At 38.8% G+C, this 22591-nt stretch overlaps 1 protein-coding gene across 2 annotated transcripts in view; it reads right to left on the bottom strand.

The window, feature by feature from the left end:
- Fndc3a (fibronectin type III domain containing 3A) overlaps positions 1–22591 on the bottom strand; it is a 157199-nt gene that overhangs the window by 110204 nt on the left and 24404 nt on the right. Inside the window, exon 1 of one of the 2 annotated variants that reach the window (XM_059273353.1) lies at positions 10320–10669. The exons of the other annotated variant lie outside the window; for it this stretch is intronic. Within the exon in view, the coding sequence (XP_059129336.1) occupies positions 10320–10349 (30 nt within the window). The 5' untranslated portion in view covers positions 10350–10669. Of the gene's footprint in view, positions 1–10319; positions 10670–22591 lie in introns of those variants that run through there. 2 annotated transcript variants of the gene reach the window in all.

The following is a 22591-nucleotide window of genomic DNA, read 5'->3' as shown; positions in this document are numbered from 1 at the left end:
CAGAATAGGAAAGTTCTAAATAAAATTTAACAGGAATTACAAGAGCAAAGAAAACAGAACAAGAGGAAAGCAACATTTAAAGGACTAAATTCTAAGAATTTTCCACAGTGCCTAGTGGCACTAATTCTCTGGGTTTTAAAAATCATTCTATACAGTCATGTATGTGCATGTGTGGGGGCATGCTCACACCATGGTCTTCATGTGGAAGTCAGTGGACAGCTTGCAGGAGTTGGATCTCTCCTACCATGTCGGTGCTGAAAAGTGAACTCAGGTCATTAGGTCTGGTGGCATGTCTGTTTACTGCTGAGCTATTGCCAACACTCACATATACTGTAATTCTCAAAACTGAGAAACCTAAGTCTCTAGATGAGGTTTTTAAAAAATATCCATTCTTGGTTGGAGAGATGGCTCAGAGGTTAAGAACACTGACTGTTCTTCCAGAGGTCCTGAGTTCAATTCCCAGCAACCACAGGGTGGCTCACAACTATCTGTAATGAGATCTGGCGCCCTCTTCTGGCCTGCAGGGATACATGCAAACAGAACACTGTATACATAATAAATAAATAAATCTTTAAAAAAAATATCCATTCTTAGACATACAAGGGCACAACTGTACACCACCAAAAAACAAGGAGAAAACCATGCAAGCACCAGAAGGAAATTCACCTGTCACTTTAAAAGGACAATAACGTATGGGGCACTAATATCTGCAGACTAACAGGGTACTGACTGAGAAATTTAGACCCATTTCTATACTAACATTCAAAACAACAAAATGAAAAAGATTTGATGCAAAAGTTGAGAGTTTAGCACTAAACACTGTTAAGGACAAACAAGTTAAATAAGGATAAAAATCCAGCACAGAAAAGCCAGGTGAATAGAAAAGCAAAACTACTAAAGCTGAAATGCAGCAGTGAAAAGCAAACAGGTCAGACTGTATGCTTAAAAATAGACTGAGATCAATTTTTTTTAAATTGCCCATTCTGGTATGTGTTCTTGTTTGCTAGCTGAAGACTGAAGGCAAGTTCTCATGTATGGAATCAGGGACTCTCTCACCGAGCTATACTACCGGCCCTATGGTAAATTATCTCAATACTTGATTAGTGAATCAAGCAGACAAAAAAATATCAAGTAAATACAATGTGATAGCTATTCTTGGTTGTCAACTTGACTGCATCTGGAATTAGCTAAAACTCAAGTGGTTGGGTATATACCTGTAAGGGAATTTTTTCTTACTTAAGTCATTTGAAACAAGAAGAACCATTTTTAATCCAGATTCTCTGAGGTGCAAAGACATATCTTTAATCTACATATTTTAAGGTGGGAAGATCTACCTTTAATCTGGGCCACACTTTCTGCTGTTAGCCTATATAAAGGACATAGAAGAAGGAAGCTTGCTCTCTTTGCCTGCTTGATCTTGCCTTGCAAGCAAGTCCATTCCCTCACTGGCATTGAATCCTACTTCTTTAGGATTCTGGCTGTACTGATGACCAGCTGAGACTTCAGCCTCATGGAATGAACAACTACTAGATTCGTAGACCTTTCCTTAATAGACATCCATTGTTAGACTTGCTGAAACACAGCCTGTAAGGCATTCTAATAAATCCCCTTTATATATAAATTCATTCTATAAGTTCTGCTCCTCTAAAGAACCCTGACTAACACATATAATATCTAAGTAATACTATTAATGAACTTGATTTAAGATCATGGCAGGAGTATTACAATAATTTATGGAACTAGCCTGGTACCTCTCTGGAATTTTTATTAAAAGTATGATGCAGAAAAAAACTGTATTATCAAAAGATACTTCAAGAATGATGGGAAACTAATACATTATGTGTCCAACTCATAATTAAGCCAAAGAAAGTAAAAATAAGGAACAAAATAAGAGCGGAAATAATAAATGAGGAAAGAGAAAAAATGGACAGTTATGACATTAGGAAAGGTACCAAAAGTAGTAAGATATACAAGAAGGGGAAAATGCAAGCAGAAAAGTCAATTGTTCTACCTGGTAATTTCTATTTCCAAGATGCTCAATACATACATTTATGAAAATGTCAGAATGAAACCATTTATTATATATAATTAATATATGCTAATAAAAATTTTAAGAGAATATTCATAACCCTTGGAGGATTTTAGTCATGTAGATGGTTTTTAAAATAAGAACTTTAAGACTTTTTTCATCAAAGTTTTATTTACTGGAATATTAAATAATGGCTCTTCCAACATCTTCCCAAGACTGGCCCTGTATTCTCTAAACAGTGTCTCCTCAGAGAGATCATATCTGATCACCAAACTGTAGGACACACTACCCTTCACATTCTTATTATCATACTGATTCTTCGTTTTTTACCTAGTACTCTTCATTATCTGAAATAATTTCCACAATCTTTTTGTTAATTTTACACTTTATCATTTCTACAGTTATTAGAATGATTTGTTTACAAAACTCTGCACCTGACTCACAATATGTTAACAGCTCTTTGTGCAATGAACAAAAGAGTGAATCATGAGTCCTAGGAAGTATACATAACTCATTCATTCACTAATTTACTAACTCTACTTCAAGTCAAGTTCTGTTCTAAATAATAGGTCAGAGCAGTAAGCACAAGAGACAAAAACACTGTCTTCATGATATGGTAAAGTAAGCTATAGGATTCAAGTTATTCCAGTCGGTAATACCAATCAAATATTATGTTTAAAAATAATTTGAATATATATAGTTAAAGTAAGTTAATACATAGATGTATGTGTGACTGAGAATCATCTTCACTTTTGCTACCACTGAAGATCAAATGAGGGCTACAGTGGACAGAGTTCCTGCCTACACACTAAGCCTACACAGAGGTTCCTGCCTACACACTAAGCCTACACAGAGGTTACTGCCTACACACTAAGCCTACACAGAGGTTCCTGCCTACACACTAAACCTACCACAGAGGTTCCTGCCTATACACTAAGCCTACATATAGGTCCTACCTACACACTAAGCCTACACATAGGTTTCCGGTAAATAATCGAAAGATTTTTGACAAGTCCCAAAATATAGTATTTATCTATCTTCAAATTATCTTTTTCACATTCCATTTTACATGGACTTTTCACAAACAGAATAGAATTTTCCATGATCTCATTACAAATAATAGCATTTGGTAAGCAGAAAAGGGGAAAAGAATGAGAAGAGATACAAGTGAAAGACCAGTTATTTTATCTAGTCATTTTCTATCATTTTAAAAATTCAGAAAAAATATGTCCTGAAAACTATTTTCAGCATATTCATAAATAACACAGCATCTTAATACATATTATGTAATCTTTCACAGTCCATAAAAATATTCCATTAAATGGAACAAAAACAAGGGTCAGATTGATAGGGCTATAAATCTGGCCACTGCATACATTAATGGAAAAAAGGCATACACCATATATATGTATACTACATATACATTAATTCAGAAAAATATTTCTAAGGTCTAATGCTCTTTAACTTCCTTAATACATAATAAAGATGTCTATTACAGCTTGCAAGACTCATGTAAGAGAACAGATTAAGAGAAGGAAATGAGCGTAATAAAATAAAAATGCAGAATACCAGAAAAAGATGCTGAATGATGAAGAAACCATAAAAGGAAGAAGCACCAATACTATAGATCAGTAAACTGGAAACAGCACACAGCTGGGGAGGGCAGGAGCTAAGTGACCCAGGAGAGCTGCTAACCCAATACAGACTGCTTCTTAGCATAAACGGAAGGGATTATTTGTACTATTCAAAAGATAATTTTTCATTTTATGAAACCATCCAACAGTTTTCTTGGACAGTAAATTCCAACTTTTTCATTCAATGTAAAAACTATTTTTAATCAGACACTTAAATGAGATAAACCATAATGGATCTTTATTGTGAAAAGTATTGGATGGGATGCCACCTTGGAATCTGAACTAATGAACCAAAGTACAGAGCTGAAATATCTGTACTTTGTCTATATAAACTTTAGTCAAACACCTATAAGGTATACTCATTTATTAACAACACTTGCATACATCTGATATCAACTGCCACTAAGCAGCAACTGGTGTAACTATGAAAATATTCATTTACATCCCAGCAGTAATTTTTCTTTAAGAAAATTTTTTATTCATTTTACACACCAACCACAGATCCCCTTCTCATCCCTCCTCCCACTCCCTGCTAGCCTTCTCCCCTCTCCCCTAGCCCCCATTCCCTCCTCCAAAAGAGTAAGGGCTCCCATGGGGAGTCAGCAAAGCCTGGTACATTCAGTTGTACCAGGACCAAACCCCTCCCTGCTGCATCAAGGCTGAGCAAGGTGTCCCAAAATAGGTAATGGGCTCGAAAAAGCCAGCTCATGCACCAGGGATGATCCTATCTAGATCCTGATCCCACTGCCAGGGGCCCCTCAAACAGATCATAACTGTCTCCCATATGCAGAGGGCCTTGTCCAGTCCAATGTAGGTTCCACAGCTGTCGGTTTAAAGTTTTTGAGTTCCTACGAGTTTGGTTCAGTTATCTCTGTAGATTTCCCCAGCATGATCTTGACTCCTGCCCTCCCAGCTCATATAATTCCTGTTTCCTCTCTTTGTCTGAACTCCTCAGCCTGATGCTTGGCTGTGGATCTCTGCAGCTGCTTCCATCAGTTCCTGGATGAAGGTTCTAGCTTCTCTGAAGCTGTGGGTTATAGTCTGATTATCCTTTGCTTTATATCTAGTATCCACTTATGAGTGAGTACATACCATGTTTTATCCTTCTGAGTTTGGGTTGCCTCACCTCAGGATGATATTTTCTAGTTCCATCCATTTGCCTGCAAATTTCATGATATCATTGTTTTTTTGTCGTTGTTTTTTACAGCTGAGTAATACTCCATTGTGTATAGGTACAACATTTTCTTTATCCATTCTTTGGTTGATTGTATCTAGGTTGTTTCCGGGTTCTGGCTATTACAAATAATGCTGTTATGAACATAGTTGAGCATGTGTCCTTGTGGTATGATTGAGCATCCCTTGGGTATATGCCCAGGAGTGGTATCTTTGGGTCTTGAGGTAGATTGATTCCAATTTTCTGAGAAGTTACCATACTGATTTCCAAAGTGGCTGTACAAGTTTACACTCCTACCAGCAGTGGAGGAGTGTTCCCTTTGGTCCACATCCTCTCCAACATAAAATGTCATCTGTGTTTTTGATCTTAGCCATTCTGACAAGTCTGAGATGGTATCTCAGAGTCATTTTGATGTGCAGTTCCCTGATGACTAAGGATGTTGAATAATTCCTTAAATATCTTTCAGCCATTTGAGATTCTTCTGTTGAGAATTCTCTGTTTAGCTCTGTATCCCATTTTTTAATTGGATTGTTTGGTATTTTTGATGTCTAGTTTCTTGAGTTCTTTATGTATTTTGGAGATCAGCCCTCTATCCGATGTGGGGTTGGTGAAGATATTTCTTACTGCTTTCTTTTTTTTTTTTTTTGAGACAGGGTTTCCCTGTGTTGCTTTGCGCCTTTCCTGGAACTCACTTGGTAGTCCAGGCTGGCCTCGAACTCACAGAGATCCTCCTGGCTCTGCCTCCCGAGTGCTGGGATTAAAGGCGTGCGCCACCACCGCCCGGCTCTTACTGCTTTCATTACACCTAATCCTATAGGTGTAAAAGGAGAATGAGAAGCATAAACACTTCACACCTTCCCCACTCTATCACAGGGAAGGAAAGCAACCTTAAAGCCATGCCCAGTCTCGTTAATAATGGGTAGAGACTGAAGTCACTCTGCAGGGTGAGAAGCATGGCATTGTCTCCTGTCTAAACCCCAGAAAACAGTCTTCCTGTTATAAATGTCATCACTGGAGAGTTAGTAGGTGGCAATTAGAAAACCACACTAGATTTGTTACATTGAAGGCAAGGTATAACTAACTTCTTGTCCTAAGAGTCAATAACTGGTCCAGAGCACAAACACAAATATTTTAAATTCTCTAAAGGAGAAATTTGGGGACAAAACAAAAGCCTTTAAAAATGCTTTTGAAAGTCTTACTATAGCACAGCCTGGCTTCAAACAGCAATCCCCCTCACTCGGCCCAAATGCTGGGATTACCGGCATGTTTCACATCCTATTTTTAAAAAGTCCTTTGAAGCCGGGCGGTGGTGGCGCACGCCTTTAATCCCAGCACTCGGGAGGCAGAGCCAGGCGGATCTCTGTGAGTTCGAGGCCAGCCTGGGCTACCAAGCGAGTTCCAGGAAAAGGCGCAAAGCTACACAGACAAACCCTGTCTCGGAAAAAAAAAAAAATCCTTTGAAGTAATTTGTTTTGTATGGTTAACAAAAATGAAGTTCTGAATTTAGGAAGTAGTTTTAAGGTCCATATCTCTATACTCTAGTAACTGAAATTATTTATTTTGAGTGGTAGCTACATAACTGTAAAATATTCAATGATTCATTAACTCCGTAAGAATGTCTGTGATATTTTTGTTTTTAAAAATCTATAAACTTAAATTATTGCAAAAAATTTTAGTGCTTCTAGATGGCATAAATTATGAAGGTGTAACTTAGCTTCCTTCTCTCTACTTCAGGGAGTTCATGATTTGCATTCTTCACAGACATGAAGGTAGGTCTGAGGAGAATTAAACAGTTTACATTTCTTATTTGAAACTCAGTAGGAAATTTAGTAAATAAGGCAAGAAAGTTGGTCCAGAATCAAAACATACATATCAATTTCTAGCCTTATAATGCACTTTCTTGGAGGCTCTGCTAGTCTGTTAGGGCCGTTGGATCGAAGACCACAAGGGATCTTGTCCCAGTCTGGAGGCCAGAAGCCTGACATCAAGGTGAAGGTGGAGTTATTCTGTTCTGGGGCTCTGCCTGCTCCCCGCTCTGTATGTAGCTGGGTCTTAATTCCCTCCTTCCTACAAGGAAACCAACCAAATTGCTTTAAGTCTTACCCCAGTGACATTATTCTTAACTTAATCACCTGTTTAAAGAGCTTGTCGGTCCTCTAGTTTTCTAGCTATCCATCTTAATTCTTTTCAATATAGTATTCCGGTAAGCAATAGCCTCGCTTTCATACCCTGGCCCGTGAATTATTTATATACGATTCTCTAGCACAAACATTTAAGATCTGACTTTTGCCGGGTGGTGGTGGCGCACGCCTTTAATCCCAGCACTCGGGAGGCAGAGGCAGGCGTATCTCTGTGAGTTCGAGGCTAGCCTGGTCTCCAAAGCGAGTTCCAGGAAAAGCGCAAAGCTACACAGAGAAACCCTGTCTCAAAAAACCAAAAAAAAAAAAAAAAAAAAAAAAAAGATCTGACTTTTGCTTACACTTTCCTGAATGGGGTGCTGAATGAGGACTTGGCTTTCTCCAAGAAAGCCCACTTGTCTATCAAGACTCAGACATCCTAAGCCAGAATTTAATTAGCCCCCCCGAGGGAGGAACACTTCACATTGTATGCTGTTCCTCTGTAACAGTTGACACACTCAGCTGTTTACACAATGCCGTCCCAGTACAACGGACACTTCATAAACTTGTATTGTTTCCTTTTACAGTCAAAGGACTGCAGGGACAGAGCGAAGCAGAGAGAAGCACTTCCTAATAGTAGTCCAGCTTCAAATAGCCAGTCGTGTCCTTTGGCTGCAACACCAGTTACACCAGAGCTTCCAAGACAGAAACGTCCTTCGTTCGTGCTGTCAGATATGAAGGGCCTGTCTACTGTGGCTACAGAACACTTGAAACGAGTTAGTAAAAATGAGGAACTGAATTCTGGACTTCCTAACATCAAAATTTTGTTTCTGACAGTTTTCTAGATTTACTCACCTGAAAAAACTACAATTTTACTATGTCAAATTTGAACTTATTATCTGAATTCTCTGAGAAATCAAGTTTGTGTACATTCGTTACACAAACTATACTGTCAACTCACAAACAAGTCTGAATTATTTATACATTATTTATACCATTATATATTAATAGTGACTTATACAAGTCATTACACTTACTTGGTCAAAGGAACTCTGAATCAGGCTTTATTGCATTTATCTAGATCCTATTATTCTGTATATGGGCTAGATAATGTAATGTTTCATGTAAGTTCACAGACTAAGGTTTAAAAAAATAAGGAAAATTATCAAACTAATATAGTCTAAGGTGGATTTTAGTCCTATGAAAAATGGTAACTTGACTTCAAAAGGTATGTTTGACAACAGTATTCAACAAGTAAGAGCGTAAACAGTACACACAAACTCAACTGTCGCCAAATAATTTATGAGCCCACCAGATTATAAACCATCTAAGTAGGCATGGACATAAACTGCTGCATATGCACACGAACAGATGTATGAAGTACTTACACATACAATCATAGGCTTGCACACATTGTCTATTTGTTGTAATATATACAATGTGCTTTCAACTACTGCCCAAAGCTGAATTATTTCACCCTGTCTAGGTGACTGACTAGGATTCTCTCTTTGTTGGGCTGGAGTTTTAATATTTAATATTTTGAGAACATATTAAAGTTTTGTATTTCAGACACAGAACTTAATCTTTTAAAAAAACAGTTCATACTTTTCCTGATTTCCTAATATGGCTTCTTAAAAACTTTCACTCTCACAATTTCATACAGTGTAGCTAAACTCATCATTCTTAATGATCGTAAGTTCTGAGTCATACGACATATACCAGGAAAACAGCAGCTTAAAGATTCTAAAAACCTTAATCTAATAAAATGCTGCAATATATGATTATCTTAGCAAGAAACATAAGCTATGTGCTGGGTAGTTTTTAATGTCAACTTGACACAAACTAGAGGAGGGAACATCAATTGAGAAAAAGCCTCCTTAAAGTAGATAGCTATTGACTATAGACAAGTGGACAATGGGAAGAGTCAGACTCTGGAACAGCCAGTCCTAAATGGGATGTCTTCCTCCAACCCAGGGCTCAGGGAGCTTTGCAGAAGAGGAGAGAGAAAGACTGTAGTAGGCAGATGTGATGGATGACACCAGTGAAGCCATGTCTTCTAGACACAAGACTGATGCACATATGCACTCAGAACAACTGTGGCAGCTTGCACAGGCCCTGCACAGGTTCGAGCAGGATGGGGTCTCAGTGCTGAGACAGGGAAACGAACAAGAGCTCCTGTCTCTAATCAAGAAGCTACCTCCACCTAACACCCACTTGCAGGGAAAAATTAGTTTTCTGCAACAGAGTCTCACTGATTATGTTAACATCACTTAAGGGCACGCCCCATGGCCAGCAGATGATGGCCAATACAAAAAGAAATCAATGATATTTTTGTAGACGATTTATCTCATATTGCTTTGTTTGGGCATTTTTTATCTTACAGGTCTTTTACTTGTATATTATGGTTTCTGATTTTGTGGGTTTGGGGTGTGTGTGTGTGTGTGTGTGTGTGTGTGTGTGTGTGTGTGTGTGTGTGTTTCTTGTGCTTTTTCTTTGTTATTATTTTTTTTATTCTGGTTTGTTTGCCTGTTTATTTTTCCAGAGAAAGAGAAAAGGTAAATGTAGAATTGGTTGGGTGGAGAGGTGGGGAGGACTTGGGGAAGGGGGAATCATGATCAGAATATGATGTATGGGAAAAATATTTTCTATTAAAAAAGAAAAAAGATCGGGCTATTGGCAAGCCTGTAGGGCATTTTCTTAATTAGTGATTGATTGGGGAGGGCCCAGCCCATTGTAGGTGATGTCACCCCTGGGCTGGTGGTCCTGGGTTCTATAAGAAAGCAGGCTGATCAAGCCATGGGGAGTAAGCCAGTAAGCAGCGCGCCTCCATGGCCTCTGCATCAGCTCCAGCCTCCAGGTTCCTGGTATCAGTTCCTGCCTTAGCTTCCCTCAATGGACTGTGATTCAGGAAATTTAAGCAAAAATAACCCCTTTCCTCCCTAACTTGCTTTTAGTCATGGTGATTGGTCACAGCAGCAAAAACTCTAATACAAACTATAAGCTAAAATAACCTCAGTGATAAATAACTTATATATTTAAATATTAGTATCCTAATTATACTTCTGAAAACTTGCTTTCACCATTTTTTCATTTAAAACCATAGTATTCTTTCAAATAAAGATAACTAGAGATTTAATAAAATTATTTACAGTTTTTAAAAAGGTCACTAATGCTAAATTAAACTTAAAACTGGGAAGTGTAATTTTTATTTCCTGAGCCTATATTTTTAGACAGTTCATGATCCCTAGTCTATAATCCCTAATCTGTAAGTACGTAAGATTCAGATAAAAATCATGGAGTTGGACTGAAGTGTTAGTCACAGACATGTAGCAAAGCCCTTCTGGTCACCACAGCACTTTACTTACTGTTGCATGCATTTTCTTTAACGTCTTCATTCACCTGCTGCTACCACAGCTGTCAGCAGCTGCTAGGAAATGCAACAGCTTCTGCTCCAGAGTTGTATGTTCCGATTTACTAAACATAGTTCTCATTGACAAAATGGACTTCAGACTGTCCTTGTGCTTAGTCTAAAAAGGTAAACCTATACAACTCTATTCTAACAACATTTCACATAATTTTAGAACTACCTAGTATAACAAACGTATATAGAGGTAGAATGGCAAAGATATAATCATTTATGAATTACACTCATCCATATCCACCTCCAACCATTATCAAATTAGCAATGTACAGGAAGCTTCCCATTGTACATGAAAGTATCTGGTTACCATAGCAACTAAATCAACAAAGAACCGTAGTAGCATCTGGCTCTGACAGAATTTAAGAGTATGCTATTTCTAGATTTACTTTGTTTTTAAAGTTACAGTTAGTTCATTTGTATTTCTGATTTTGGAGAATGCCAGTCTATTCACTTACACACAGAGAATGGAGATACACGTGAAATGAAGTGAATGGTGTCTGTGTGCAAGGTACTTGGCATATACCTGGAAATCACCATCTATCCATAGTATAAATTTAAAAATGGCTCCACAACTTTAATCCATTTGTAAAAGAAAGATGTAAACTTGGAGTAACAGTTACCACTAACAATCATATTTAAATTATATAAATATAAAAGGTAGATGGAGCCAGGCGGTGGTGGCGCATGCCTTTAATCCCAGCACTTGGGAGGCAGAGGCAGGCGCATCTTTGTGAGTTCGAGGCCAACCTAGTCTACAGAGTGAGATCCAGAACCTCCAAGGCTACACAGAGAAACCTTGTCTCGAAAAACCAAAAATAAATAAATAAATAAATAAATAAATAAATAAATAAATAAATAAATAAAAGGTAGATGGGCTTTAAAGTGTTTTACTAAGATATAGTCCCTATACTATAACATTTGTCCTATAAGATGTAGAATTCAATAGTTTTTAGAATACAGATTTATAAAAGCACCATCATCATAGCCAGTAAATTATTCTTAGAGCTGGGGATCCATACATGCAGGGCAAGTGCGCTACCACCAAGCTACTTTCCCATTATCAAAGTAAATTTTAGAACGCCTTCTTCTAACTCAGAACTTTTGTAGGTTTTCATGACTGGTTTCTTTCATTGGACATGCTTTCTAGGTCCATCCTGGTATAGCAGGTACTTAAGTACTTGGTATTAGTTTGTGGCTGAATAATATTGTATGGATACAAACATCTTGTTTATCCATTTGTCTGTTGGTGGACATGTAAAATACTTTCATCTTATCTGTTGTAAATGATGGCTGTACAATGGACATCCATTTTTAACATGGACATATCAGACTATTTTATAAAGTGGACTTACCAGATCACACTCCTACCAGTAATACATGAAGAGTCCAACTTGTACACGTTTGCCAACATTTGTTACCATATACATCTATGTCTTGACCCTAATCTGAGGGGGAGTGTATTCAGTTTTTCAGCATTAAGTATAAAGTTAATGTGAGTTTTGTAATATGTACCCTTTTGAGTGGAAGAAGCTCCTCTATACCGCTTTCCAACTGAATGGATGCTCTGTTTTGTTTTCATCAGAAAGGAGAACTGAGTTCACTCAGACCTTTGGAGCCTACTGACATATCCATGTAGCTCTGTCCTTTTCTACAGCACTAAATGGAGACACCTCTGAGTTGTCCTGTAAACATCTTAGATGTTGCTAGACTGGATTTGCTAAGATTCTGTGTCTATATTCATACAGAGCATTGGCCTATTATGACTCTATGTATGTGTTTTAGGTATGATGTTAATCCTACCTTGAACATTTGGTACAATTCACCAAAAAGTCTGGGAGTCCCTTTGTGAACGTTTAAATTTGTATGTATGTCTGCATGCATACATTCACACAGATTCTCTTTACTTGGCATTGCTCTATTTAGACTGAGATTTTGTTGTTGTTGTTTTGATTCATTTTTATTTCCTTTACATCCTTCTAGATATTGGTCTAGTTCATGTAGGACACAATTTGTTGGCATGCAATTGTGAAAGCCAAATATCCTTTTTCTTTCTGTAAGACCTTACAGTCTTGGTTTCAGTCATGTAAGAATTACTGTGTTGTGAACCTAACCTGTTAGATATCTGGTTATCTTTGCAAAATCTTAAATTTTGTTTCATTGGCTATCCTTTCTTTCAACTCTGTCATCATTTTGGGTGTTTGGGGAATTCTTTTTTTTTTTTTTTTTTTAATGCTTTTTCGAGACAAAGTTTCTCTGTGAATTTTTGGAGCCTGTCCTAGAATTCACTCTGTAGACCAGGCTGGCCTCAAACTCACAGAGATCCGCCTGGCTCTGCCTCCTGAGTGCTGGGATTAAAGGCGTGCACCAACACCACCCAGCTGGGAAATTCTACTGTTACATGCAGACTGGCCTTTTTTTTTAAAAAAAGATTTTTATTTTAAAATTATGTAGATACATGTATGTCTGTATGGGGGTATGTATATGTGAGTGCAGTTTCCATGTGAAGACCAGCAGGGGGCATTGTATGCCCTGGAGTGCAAGTTACAGGCAACACTAAGCTGTCCAATGTGGGTGCTGGAAACCAAACTCAAGTCCTCTGCAAAAGCAGAACAAGCTCTTAACCACTGACGCATCTCTACAAGCCCAAAATTAGTCCCTCCTATTATAAAACTGATAATACCTCAAGTAACCTTTCTTTAACTTAAAGGCTATATATAGTGTTCTTAAACAGAATGCCATTTCTGTTCTGGTTATAGTTTGCATAACATATGTCCCATCTTTTTAATCTCAATATTTAAGTTACAGATTATATATATATATATATATATATATATATATATATATATATATATATATATATATATATATTAGCATGCAGTTAGTAAAGAATGCTGAGATTCTTAACCAATCCAATAAACTGAAAATAAAAAATTTGATAGTTCTGTACTTACTTGGAACTGAAGAAGTACTGTGAACTCAGAACAACAAATCAGTGTTCAAGGAAAACATACAATCTTTCAATATAGCTAAGCACTGTGTACTGGGGGCTGGCAGAACCGGAGGATGCTCTAGAAATAGGTTCTAATAGCTGCACTTTCCAGTGTCCCTGCAACTAACTATGTGGGAAGAATCATTCTTGTGATAGAATTGGCATGCCATCCCTTCTTCTATATAAACTTTCACAGCTCTCCTATAGAAAATCCAATAAAAGCAGAATCATTTGTGATTACTGAAGCATACACTTGAGAGAACAGCACAAAGGCTCGTCTCCTTGCATCTTGTGTTGCTATCACCAGTTGGACCAGACCATCTCACATCACTGGTTTGGATCCCAGGGAAATCTTTCCACCAGATTCTCTGTCAAGTTCTCCCTAAGTTCAGAATTTGCAGAAGTTAAATAGCAAATGCTAATGTAGAATATTATTTTGTTTAACTTTTTCTGAGATAGGGTATTGCTATGCAGGCCAAGCTGGCCTCAAACTCAAGACAATCCTCCTGCCTCAGCCTCCTAAGTGTTAGGAATACAAATATGCATTATGGCCTGTCTTAGTAGGTGCTACTCTTTTACAAAGAAAACTTTGTTCACATTGTTAATGTGGTTGGTGCAAACAGGAAGCTAACCACACATAGGGGACAGCAACCCCACCAGGAGCCTCAGGATCATGGTTCACACATAATCCAGCAGCTTTCTAAAGCTGATGGCACTGGCCGCTGTCACTGCATCCTCCTCTCTAAAGCTGATGGCACTGGCCGCTGTCACTGCATCCTCCTCTCTAAAGCTGATGGCACTGGCCGCTGTCACTGCATCCTCCTCTCTAAAGCTGATGGCACTGGCCGCTTTCACTGCATCCTCCTCTCTAAAGCTGATGGCACTGGCCGCTGTCACTGCATCCTCCTCTAAAGCTGATGGCACTGGCCGCTGTCACTGCATCCTCCTCTCTAAAGCTGATGGCACTGGCCGCTTTCACTGCATCCTCCTCTCTAAAGCTGATAACACTGGCTGCTGTCACTGCATCTTCCTCTAAAGCTGATGGCACTGGCCGCTGTCACTGCATCCTCCTCTCTAAAGCTGATAGCACTGGCTGCTGTCACTGCATCTTCCTCTAAAGCTGATGGCACTGGCTGCTGTCACTGCATCTTCCTCTAAAGCTGATGGCACTGGCCGCTGTCACTGCATCTTCCTCTAAAGCTGATGGCACTGGCCGCTGTCACTGCTTCCTCCTCTCTAAAGCTGATAGCACTGGCTGCTGTCACTGCATCTTCCTCTAAAGCTGATGGCACTGGCTGCTGTCACTGCATCTTCCTCTAAAGCTGATGGCACTGGCTGCTGTCACTGCATCTTCCTCTAAAGCTGATGGCACTGGCTGCTGTCACTGCATCTTCCTCTAAAGCTGATGGCACTGGCCGCTGTCACTGCATCTGTCTGGGTCTTTCCTTATGACTACTCCTAAGCCAAAATAATCAAGGATTTTTCTCATTTCACTTATCTATTTTTGAAACATTATTGACTGCCTATTGGTTATTAGCTCAAATCTAAAAGTCAAAATATAACATTTAAAACCTTTATCAACTATCCTAAAATATATAATCTCATATCTTTGTATTTTGTATTTCAAATAAATGGAGAAGTAGAAAGTATTATATTCATTACTTGTAAGCATCAACCAAAATTTTAATATTGATCAATGATACTCCTTTAATAAGTGTAAGTTTAGAGGTTGTGTGCATGGTTGTGTGTGTGACTGTGTATGAATCTGGAGTATATCCTTTCATCTTTAATAGTCTTCACCTACATCCTTGTATATTTCTTTGGTTTTTGTTGTTGTTGTTGTTGTTGTTGTTGTTGTTTTGGTAGCTTATGTAGTCTTTTTAGCTCAACACTATACCCATACAACATGCCCTTAGAATACCAGTAAGCATTATTCAAGCATGAATACTCTTCATGAATTTTCTAAAATCTATCCCTATTTCCCTACTATGGATCATTTATACCACTTCCAATTATTCAGGAAAAAAAAATGCAATAAACAGTTTTGTGCATGTGCCCTTACATACATGTATAAGATTTTCTTGGCACAGTAGTACACACCTTTCCCGGCACTTGGGAAGTAAAGCTAGGAGATGAATCAGTTCAAGACCAACTTCTAATACTTAGCAAGTTTGACATCATTATTGGCTTGCAGCTTCCAATAACTCCATCAAAACAGACAGCCAGCAGTGTTTAAGAGATTCCACTGATCCACAAGCCTTTCACTGTGAGGCTGGTTAATACTCACTTTCTTTTTAAGTTTTGTTTTGTTTTGTGGTTCTGGAGACCACACCCAGGGCCTCATTGAGGTTTTAATTTGCATTTTCTTCCTTTAAAGCATAATTTCAACCCTTCTTTCCTCAAACCTTGAATTCATCCTATGACTCACTCCTGGAGAAGAGGTTTTGTATACAGACAATCTGTGGCTCTACTTTCACTAAACATAAATTGCTTTCTGGGAACAAAAGGCATTCATTAATGTGCCCATTAAGATTACTAGCCACTTTATATTTACAATAAGTTTCTGAGTTACATTGGTGAAAAAATTATTAAGGATCCACAACATGTTTAAAGATACATATGGATCCCTGAGACTAATGCTTGCTAGCTAAAGAATGAGGGTGCTATTCATGCACCATCCCCAAAAGGGAGGCATAAAAGATACATGTTAAAATCTTGGGATAAGAAAATTATTTTTTTCTAGTATACTCTAGTATTACTAAGTATTAAAGCAGTTTTGGCATTCAATCTAATATGCTGATTTGTAATTTTGTGGGGTTGGGGCATCATTATTTAGAAATTTATTTTTAGCTCACAATTTTTTGTTTGTTTGTTTGTTTTGGTGCCTGTCCTGAATCTCGCTCTGTAGACCAGGCTGGCCTCGAACTCACAGAGATCTGCCTGTCTCTGCCTCCTGAGTGCTGGGATTAAAGGCGTGTGCCACCACCACCTGTAGAAATTTATTTTTATTCAGGATCCTTATACATTACCTAATAGTAGTAACCTTCTTCTGAAATTGTACATGTGCATCAATTCCTAACAAAGCAATAATATTTTAAGAAACACTTTTCCTGACTACACTGTAATTCAACCTAACTATAAGTCAACTTTTATTATCTATTCGGACAAGAATCAACATCATATTTTACACAGAGATAGTACTTAAATATGTATGCAGCTAATGTTTTAGGGAGGAGCACAACTGAACCTTTATATATAAAGTAAAGCTTTTCAGATAAGGTTTATAAAAATAATACTAGCAGATCTAGTCTGAACCATGTGGATATGGTTTCTTATGTATAAAAAGGTTAATTTAAAAAGAAAAGTGGATGCCGGGCGGTGGTGACGTACGCCTTTAATCCCAGCCCTGGGAGGCAGAGCCAGGTGGATCTTTGTGAGTTCGAGGCCAGCCTGGGCTACCGAGTGAGTTCCAGGAAAGGCGCAAAGCTGCATAGAGAGACCCTGTCTCGAAAGACCAAATAAATAAATAAAAGAAAAGTAGTTTCTGAGTACTGAACTTAAGTCCTCATGATTTCTCCTCACACAATGGAGTTCATTTTTGTTTGTTTGTTTGTTTTTGTTTTTAAAGGTATTTTATTTTCTCATGAAGCACTATGGAAGGCAACATGATGTAGATATGGAAAAAAATAAACCAATGGAAAGTAGGGTCCTGCTTTACTGCTTAAATTCTAACTTTCCTAGAGCTTCTAAGCAAGGCTTTAGCAACGAGCTATTTCAAGCTACAAAGCAAGGAGAAGACAAGTTCAGCTGCTGTGAAACTGTGACCCAAGGTCTGCATTAGGGTTCTGCTGCACAAACATGTGAGCTATTCCTTTAATGTCTCAGAAATCTGAATCTCAAGGTTCAATAAATGGGTGTAGCTTGGCACATAAGTACTTGTTTTTAAAGTTCATAACTTAATTTATACCTCTTTAAAATTAAGTGTGATCACTTTCTGAAGTTCCCATATCTGAATTTCCGTTACTAGTAAACCTTATTTCCCATTTAACTACATATAACCTCCACAGAGATAAAATAGCAACAGTACATGCTCATCTCAGAAATGCAACTTTTAGGTTTGTTTAAGTGGTGCAGAGGGAGAAGAAGGAAACATCCCTACTTGTCTTCACTGCTGTTTTTGATTTCCTCTGCTCAAGGAAACAGCTGGATCCTGGAGGAACAGTGGGCTTTGAACCACTCAAGCCATACTCTCCTCTCCTCCCTATCCTCAGCCTTGAAAACTAAGTCTTAAAGCCACAGTGGCAACTGAAGGTCAGAACGATAGAGCTCCATAGATGTTCATCTCCAAAGAACTGTCGTTATCGGACTCAGCTAGTGGTTCCCTGGAAACCACGGTCACAGGGCCAGTGCTCTGTTACTGTATGTTTGCCTAATACGGGGCCAGATGGTTGACACTGCAGTTCCCCATGGTGGGAACAGCTGGAAAAGCAAGAAGCCCACCGAAATCCATGAAAACAAACAAACAAACAAACAAAAAAACCAAAAGCCAAGGAACATGATGCCATAGGCAGCTTCAAGCAGCTCCACTGAATCCAAACAGTCAAAGACCTGCTAATTTGGGAGCTGTATTACTAACATTTCCCCTACATGCACACCAAAATAAGCTCCTTCATTACAAATAATCTCACATATTCCTATGGCTTTACTACCTCTAATATGTCGGTAAATTTAGATCTCTGACTCCAATGTGATCTTTTATGAATCTAGCCTATTAAGCTAATTTTTCTGGCAATTAAAACTATGCTATGTGACTAGGAACCTTACAGAGTCAGCTTGGTCCCTGTCTCTCCTTTTAGAAGCTACTGATATAATCTAGTAGCATACAATTAAACATTGCTGTAATTCGTAGTTTCCAAAAAGATGGAAATCTTCATGCTTTCTGAGACTGTGGTAAGAATGAAGGAAACAGTGCACAGACAGGGCTTGGCTCAGCATGACACATGGCAAGGGCTTGGATGGTGACTGCTTTCATTTCCTCTGCTAACACATCCCCAAAGACTTGAAAACCATTTGAAGTTTTCTCATATTCCTTTCCCTTAAATCCTAAACCTGTTGATACCTCTGTTCTCTCTGGTGTAGAGGACTCTTTTTCCAAATGCGTACTACCTTCCCTAAAGGAAGATTATCCCAGCCCACTGATGACCAGTGAGATATGAATGGAGGGCAGCATGGATTTGAATGTTACCAGCAACAACCTACAAGGATGGATCTCAAGAGACAATAATGCAGGCAGAGCCGCAGTTAACCTCTGATGGACATATAGCGTGAGCAAGAAAACTTTTGACTTACTGTTTAAAAGGATATTTTGCCATAAAATTCTATTATTTTTCCTGACTGCTAGGGCTTGCCAGTCTTAGTGAGTGTTCTTGCCATCCCCATACACATATTCAAATGAAATGCCTGGGAGATTTCATCCTCTCACTTTGTCCTGACTTGTTTAATAATTCTACCTACTTGATAGTTCACAAATTATTTATCACTAATTTGACCTTAACTCAGGTTCTCTTTATGTTCAGTCTTTTCCTTGCTTTATGCCCCTTAAACATTTTCATCCACATGAAACAGTCTGCCTTTCAAAGAGATAGCCCATTCTCAGGGATGATAAAGAGCATGGTCAGGAACATCCCTTATTATACCAAACCAACCAGTCCCAACTTTACAGCCTCAACCACCTTATCTAATGCGTATACATCAAGCCAGCATTTCCCCTTTTCTAAATCATGGGGGGCGGGTACCAAGCAACTAAGAAATACCCCACTGCTCAAAGCCCACTGGCATTATCACAACTAGCCAATCCTAGCCAGGCAGTGGTGGCGCACACCTTTAATCCCAGAACCTAGGAGGCAGAGCCAGGCAGATCTTTGTGATTTCAAGGCCAGCTTGGTCTACAGAGCAAGATTCAGGAAAGGCGCAAAGCTACACAGAGAAACCCTGTCTCAAAAAACAAACAAACAAACAAACAAACAAAAACAAAAAAACAACTAGCCAATCCCATTTGTCCTGCCTTGCCTTTCATGGATCCTCTTCCAGCAAAGCTCTCAGTCGAGGCTCCCTTATAGCCCTTGCTGCTATCTCACACCTGTCAGCTTTCTCTGGAAAATGCAAATAATAAAAAGCTTCAGATAATGTTATCAGCATCTCTGTGTTCTCTTGGTCTCCAACATAAAGCAAACGCCTGTGGAGACACATCAGATGGGACACTTACAAAACAATAAAAGAGACTAAATGGAAACAATTATGATTAAGACTCTCCACAGGACTTGGTGAGTAGTTCTGCTTCTAAGTGGTAGTGCTGGGGGTCATATCCAGGGCCTACCATGGGCTAAGCATATGCTCTATCACCAAATTACATGCTAGTCCAGCCCAAGATTATCTTTACCAACATCTTAAGTATATTCAATCTGTTCAGAAGAAGAATGCATAGAAGCTAAAGAAGTTAAATTTAAATTAGAAAACTGTTGAGCTACATGAGAAACCAAAATATCTGACTGTCTCTGATGGTGGAACATGCACAGAGCCAAGCATCCCACTTGTGAAACTCACGTTCCCTGAAATTGAGCAAATGTGGAGTTTCCAACAGCATTAGTCATTCCAACATTCTTATTTCCTCTAGCACTGAGGTATCTCAGATCAAACCTAAAACGACACACTTTAGAAGACAGTTGGGCAGCTTCCTACAAAACTAAACACTGCTCTATAACGTGATCCAACAGTCATTCTCTTACTGTGTATGTACACCCTTAGCTAAAGCTGAGATTCACCCTGAACGCTGCACCACAATGTGAAATATACACATGTGTCCAAAACTCAAGGTACACGAGGTAGGTTTCAAAAGAAGACTAGACAAATGATCTGATCTAGAACAAGCACACAATGTTTATTACACAATAATAAAACAGGAAGGGCCAATTAAACCCTGAGAAGAAACTGTTCAGACCATTTTGTGAAGTCAGAGTAACCAACTGGAAAAGGCTACACTGTGAATTCAATTACATGGCATTCCAGGAAAGATAGAAGTACATCAGACAGCAAGAAAACCTTATGGCTCCCAACCTCAGGGACAGTGAAGGAGAGATGACCGGGGAAACACAGGACTTCTTGGAGTTGGAAAGCTACTCTGTACATGATAATTTAAGTATACTGTATCCACATGTCAAAACTCATAGAACTACAGAACACGAAGCATACTGTCTAGTGATGTCATTTGGGTTATATTTTATATGTTAATATTTAACACTGATGTGTTAACAGAGAGAACCACTGAGGAGGTGATATATTAGAACTCTCCATATAGTCACTCAATTTTTCTTATAAGCCTAAAATGCATAAAAAATAAATAAACCTTTCATCAAAGAAAGTTCTTTTTGTAACAAACAGAGACTTCCAGAAAAGCACAACAGATCAACCTGCAGAGAACAAGAGATCATGTGGTGCCCAGTTCCAACTGACGAATCTACAGCACAACTCCTGAACCTAAGGCTCAGGGATCATTACAGACGAGAGGCTGGGTTTTAAGAGCCAGAGGCATAGGAAGGTTATTGTGTGGTTGTGTCTCCCAGAAATGCAAGAAAGGCTACACTCAACAAGTCTCATCAACATGGCTGCCTAAAAAAGACCTGAACAATGACAACACAAAGGACATGATAACGAGGTAGAGGAAAACTTGAGGGCCCTCAACCTAGCCAAAGAACTGTGGGCAAGAACTGGGAATGCTTTGAGTGGAAGAATAGGCTTCCCCAGGAAGAATCCATACAAATGGTTATCTAGAATCAAGTGGTCAGCCCTGAGATCACATACATATAGGTAACATGATACAGATTGGGCAGTGTGTGTGTGTGTGTGTGTGTGTGTGTGTGTGTGTGTTGGTGGTATGTGTACAACATGGCAGGGTTAGGGGGAGGAAAGGGAAGGAGGAAATGATGTAACTAGGTTACAATTTCAAATAAATAAAATTATTATTAGAAAAATGAAAATCTATTACTAACTGAGTGTTGGTGGTGCACACCTTTAATTCCAGCACTTGGGAAGCAGAGGCTGGGACAGCTCTGTGAATCTGAAGACACTCTGGTCTACATAGCAAGTTCCAGGCCACTCAGAGCTACACAGTGAGACCCTGTCTCAAAAAAAAAATCTACTAGTAAGAAGACAAAGCCAAAACAGACTCAGCTGTGTCAGTCAAAAGAGAGGATGCCTATCACTGTTTCTCTAAAAGCAGCACTAGATGTCAGAAGAGTCCTGCTATAATCCACAGGCCAAACCCACTATAGCTAATACATTAGTAGATATAAGTAGTGAATAAAAACAAAGTATTCTTGAGGGGATAGGTAATCTTAATAGCCAAATATAAGGAAGTTAATTTGATCCTAAGAGATACAAGAGAAAGCATCCCACTGAGAAAGTCCAGACAACAGATGAAGTATTTATCTGTTGCTGTGGAATTCCCATACCATTCTGGCACACGCTTTCCGCTGCCTGCAGAAGTATATTATAGTTTGCTGTTTTTCCCAGGCTCCGGATGATGTCACAACTCGCAGGGGAGCTCTGACTTGGCTTATTAGTCAGTTCTTGAATCAATATTAAGAACATCCACTGTTGCCAGACAGTGGTGGCATATGCCTTTAATCCCAGCACTTGGGAGGCAAAGAAAACTGGATCTTTGAGTTTGAGGCCAGCCAAGTCTACACAGTGAGTTCTAGAACAACCAGAACTGTTACTCAGAGAAACCTTGTCTCAAAAAATAATAATAATAATAATAATAAAATAAAATATCCACTGTCAAGTTTATTGCCTGCCTACCGCCAATTATTGTCTGCTATACAGTTTTTAAAAGATATCTTTTAATTTTATGTGTATGAGTGTTTTGCCTGTGTATATGTAAGTGCATTGTGTGTATGTCTAGTGTCCCCAGAGGCCAGAAGATGACACTGGATGTCTTGGAACTTAAGTTAAAGATATTGTAAACCATGTGGGATGATGGGAACTGAACCTGGGTCCTCTGCAAGAAAAACGTGTGCACTTAACTACTGAGCCGTTTCTCCAGCTGTACTTCTGTGTGGTTTTTATATATAGCCAGTCCTACAGCTACCAGACCACTCCCCCATACTTCTGCTTTAGTGTGTACTATTCCTGACACCATTTACACCACTACTGCTACTTCATAGCCTCAG

The sequence above is a fragment of the Peromyscus eremicus genome, chromosome 9 (genome assembly GCF_949786415.1).
Source record: "Peromyscus eremicus chromosome 9, PerEre_H2_v1, whole genome shotgun sequence".
NCBI lineage: Eukaryota > Metazoa > Chordata > Mammalia > Rodentia > Cricetidae > Peromyscus > Peromyscus eremicus.
The sequence above is the reverse complement of the archived record's forward strand: the minus strand, read 5'-3'. Positions and strand labels throughout refer to the sequence as shown.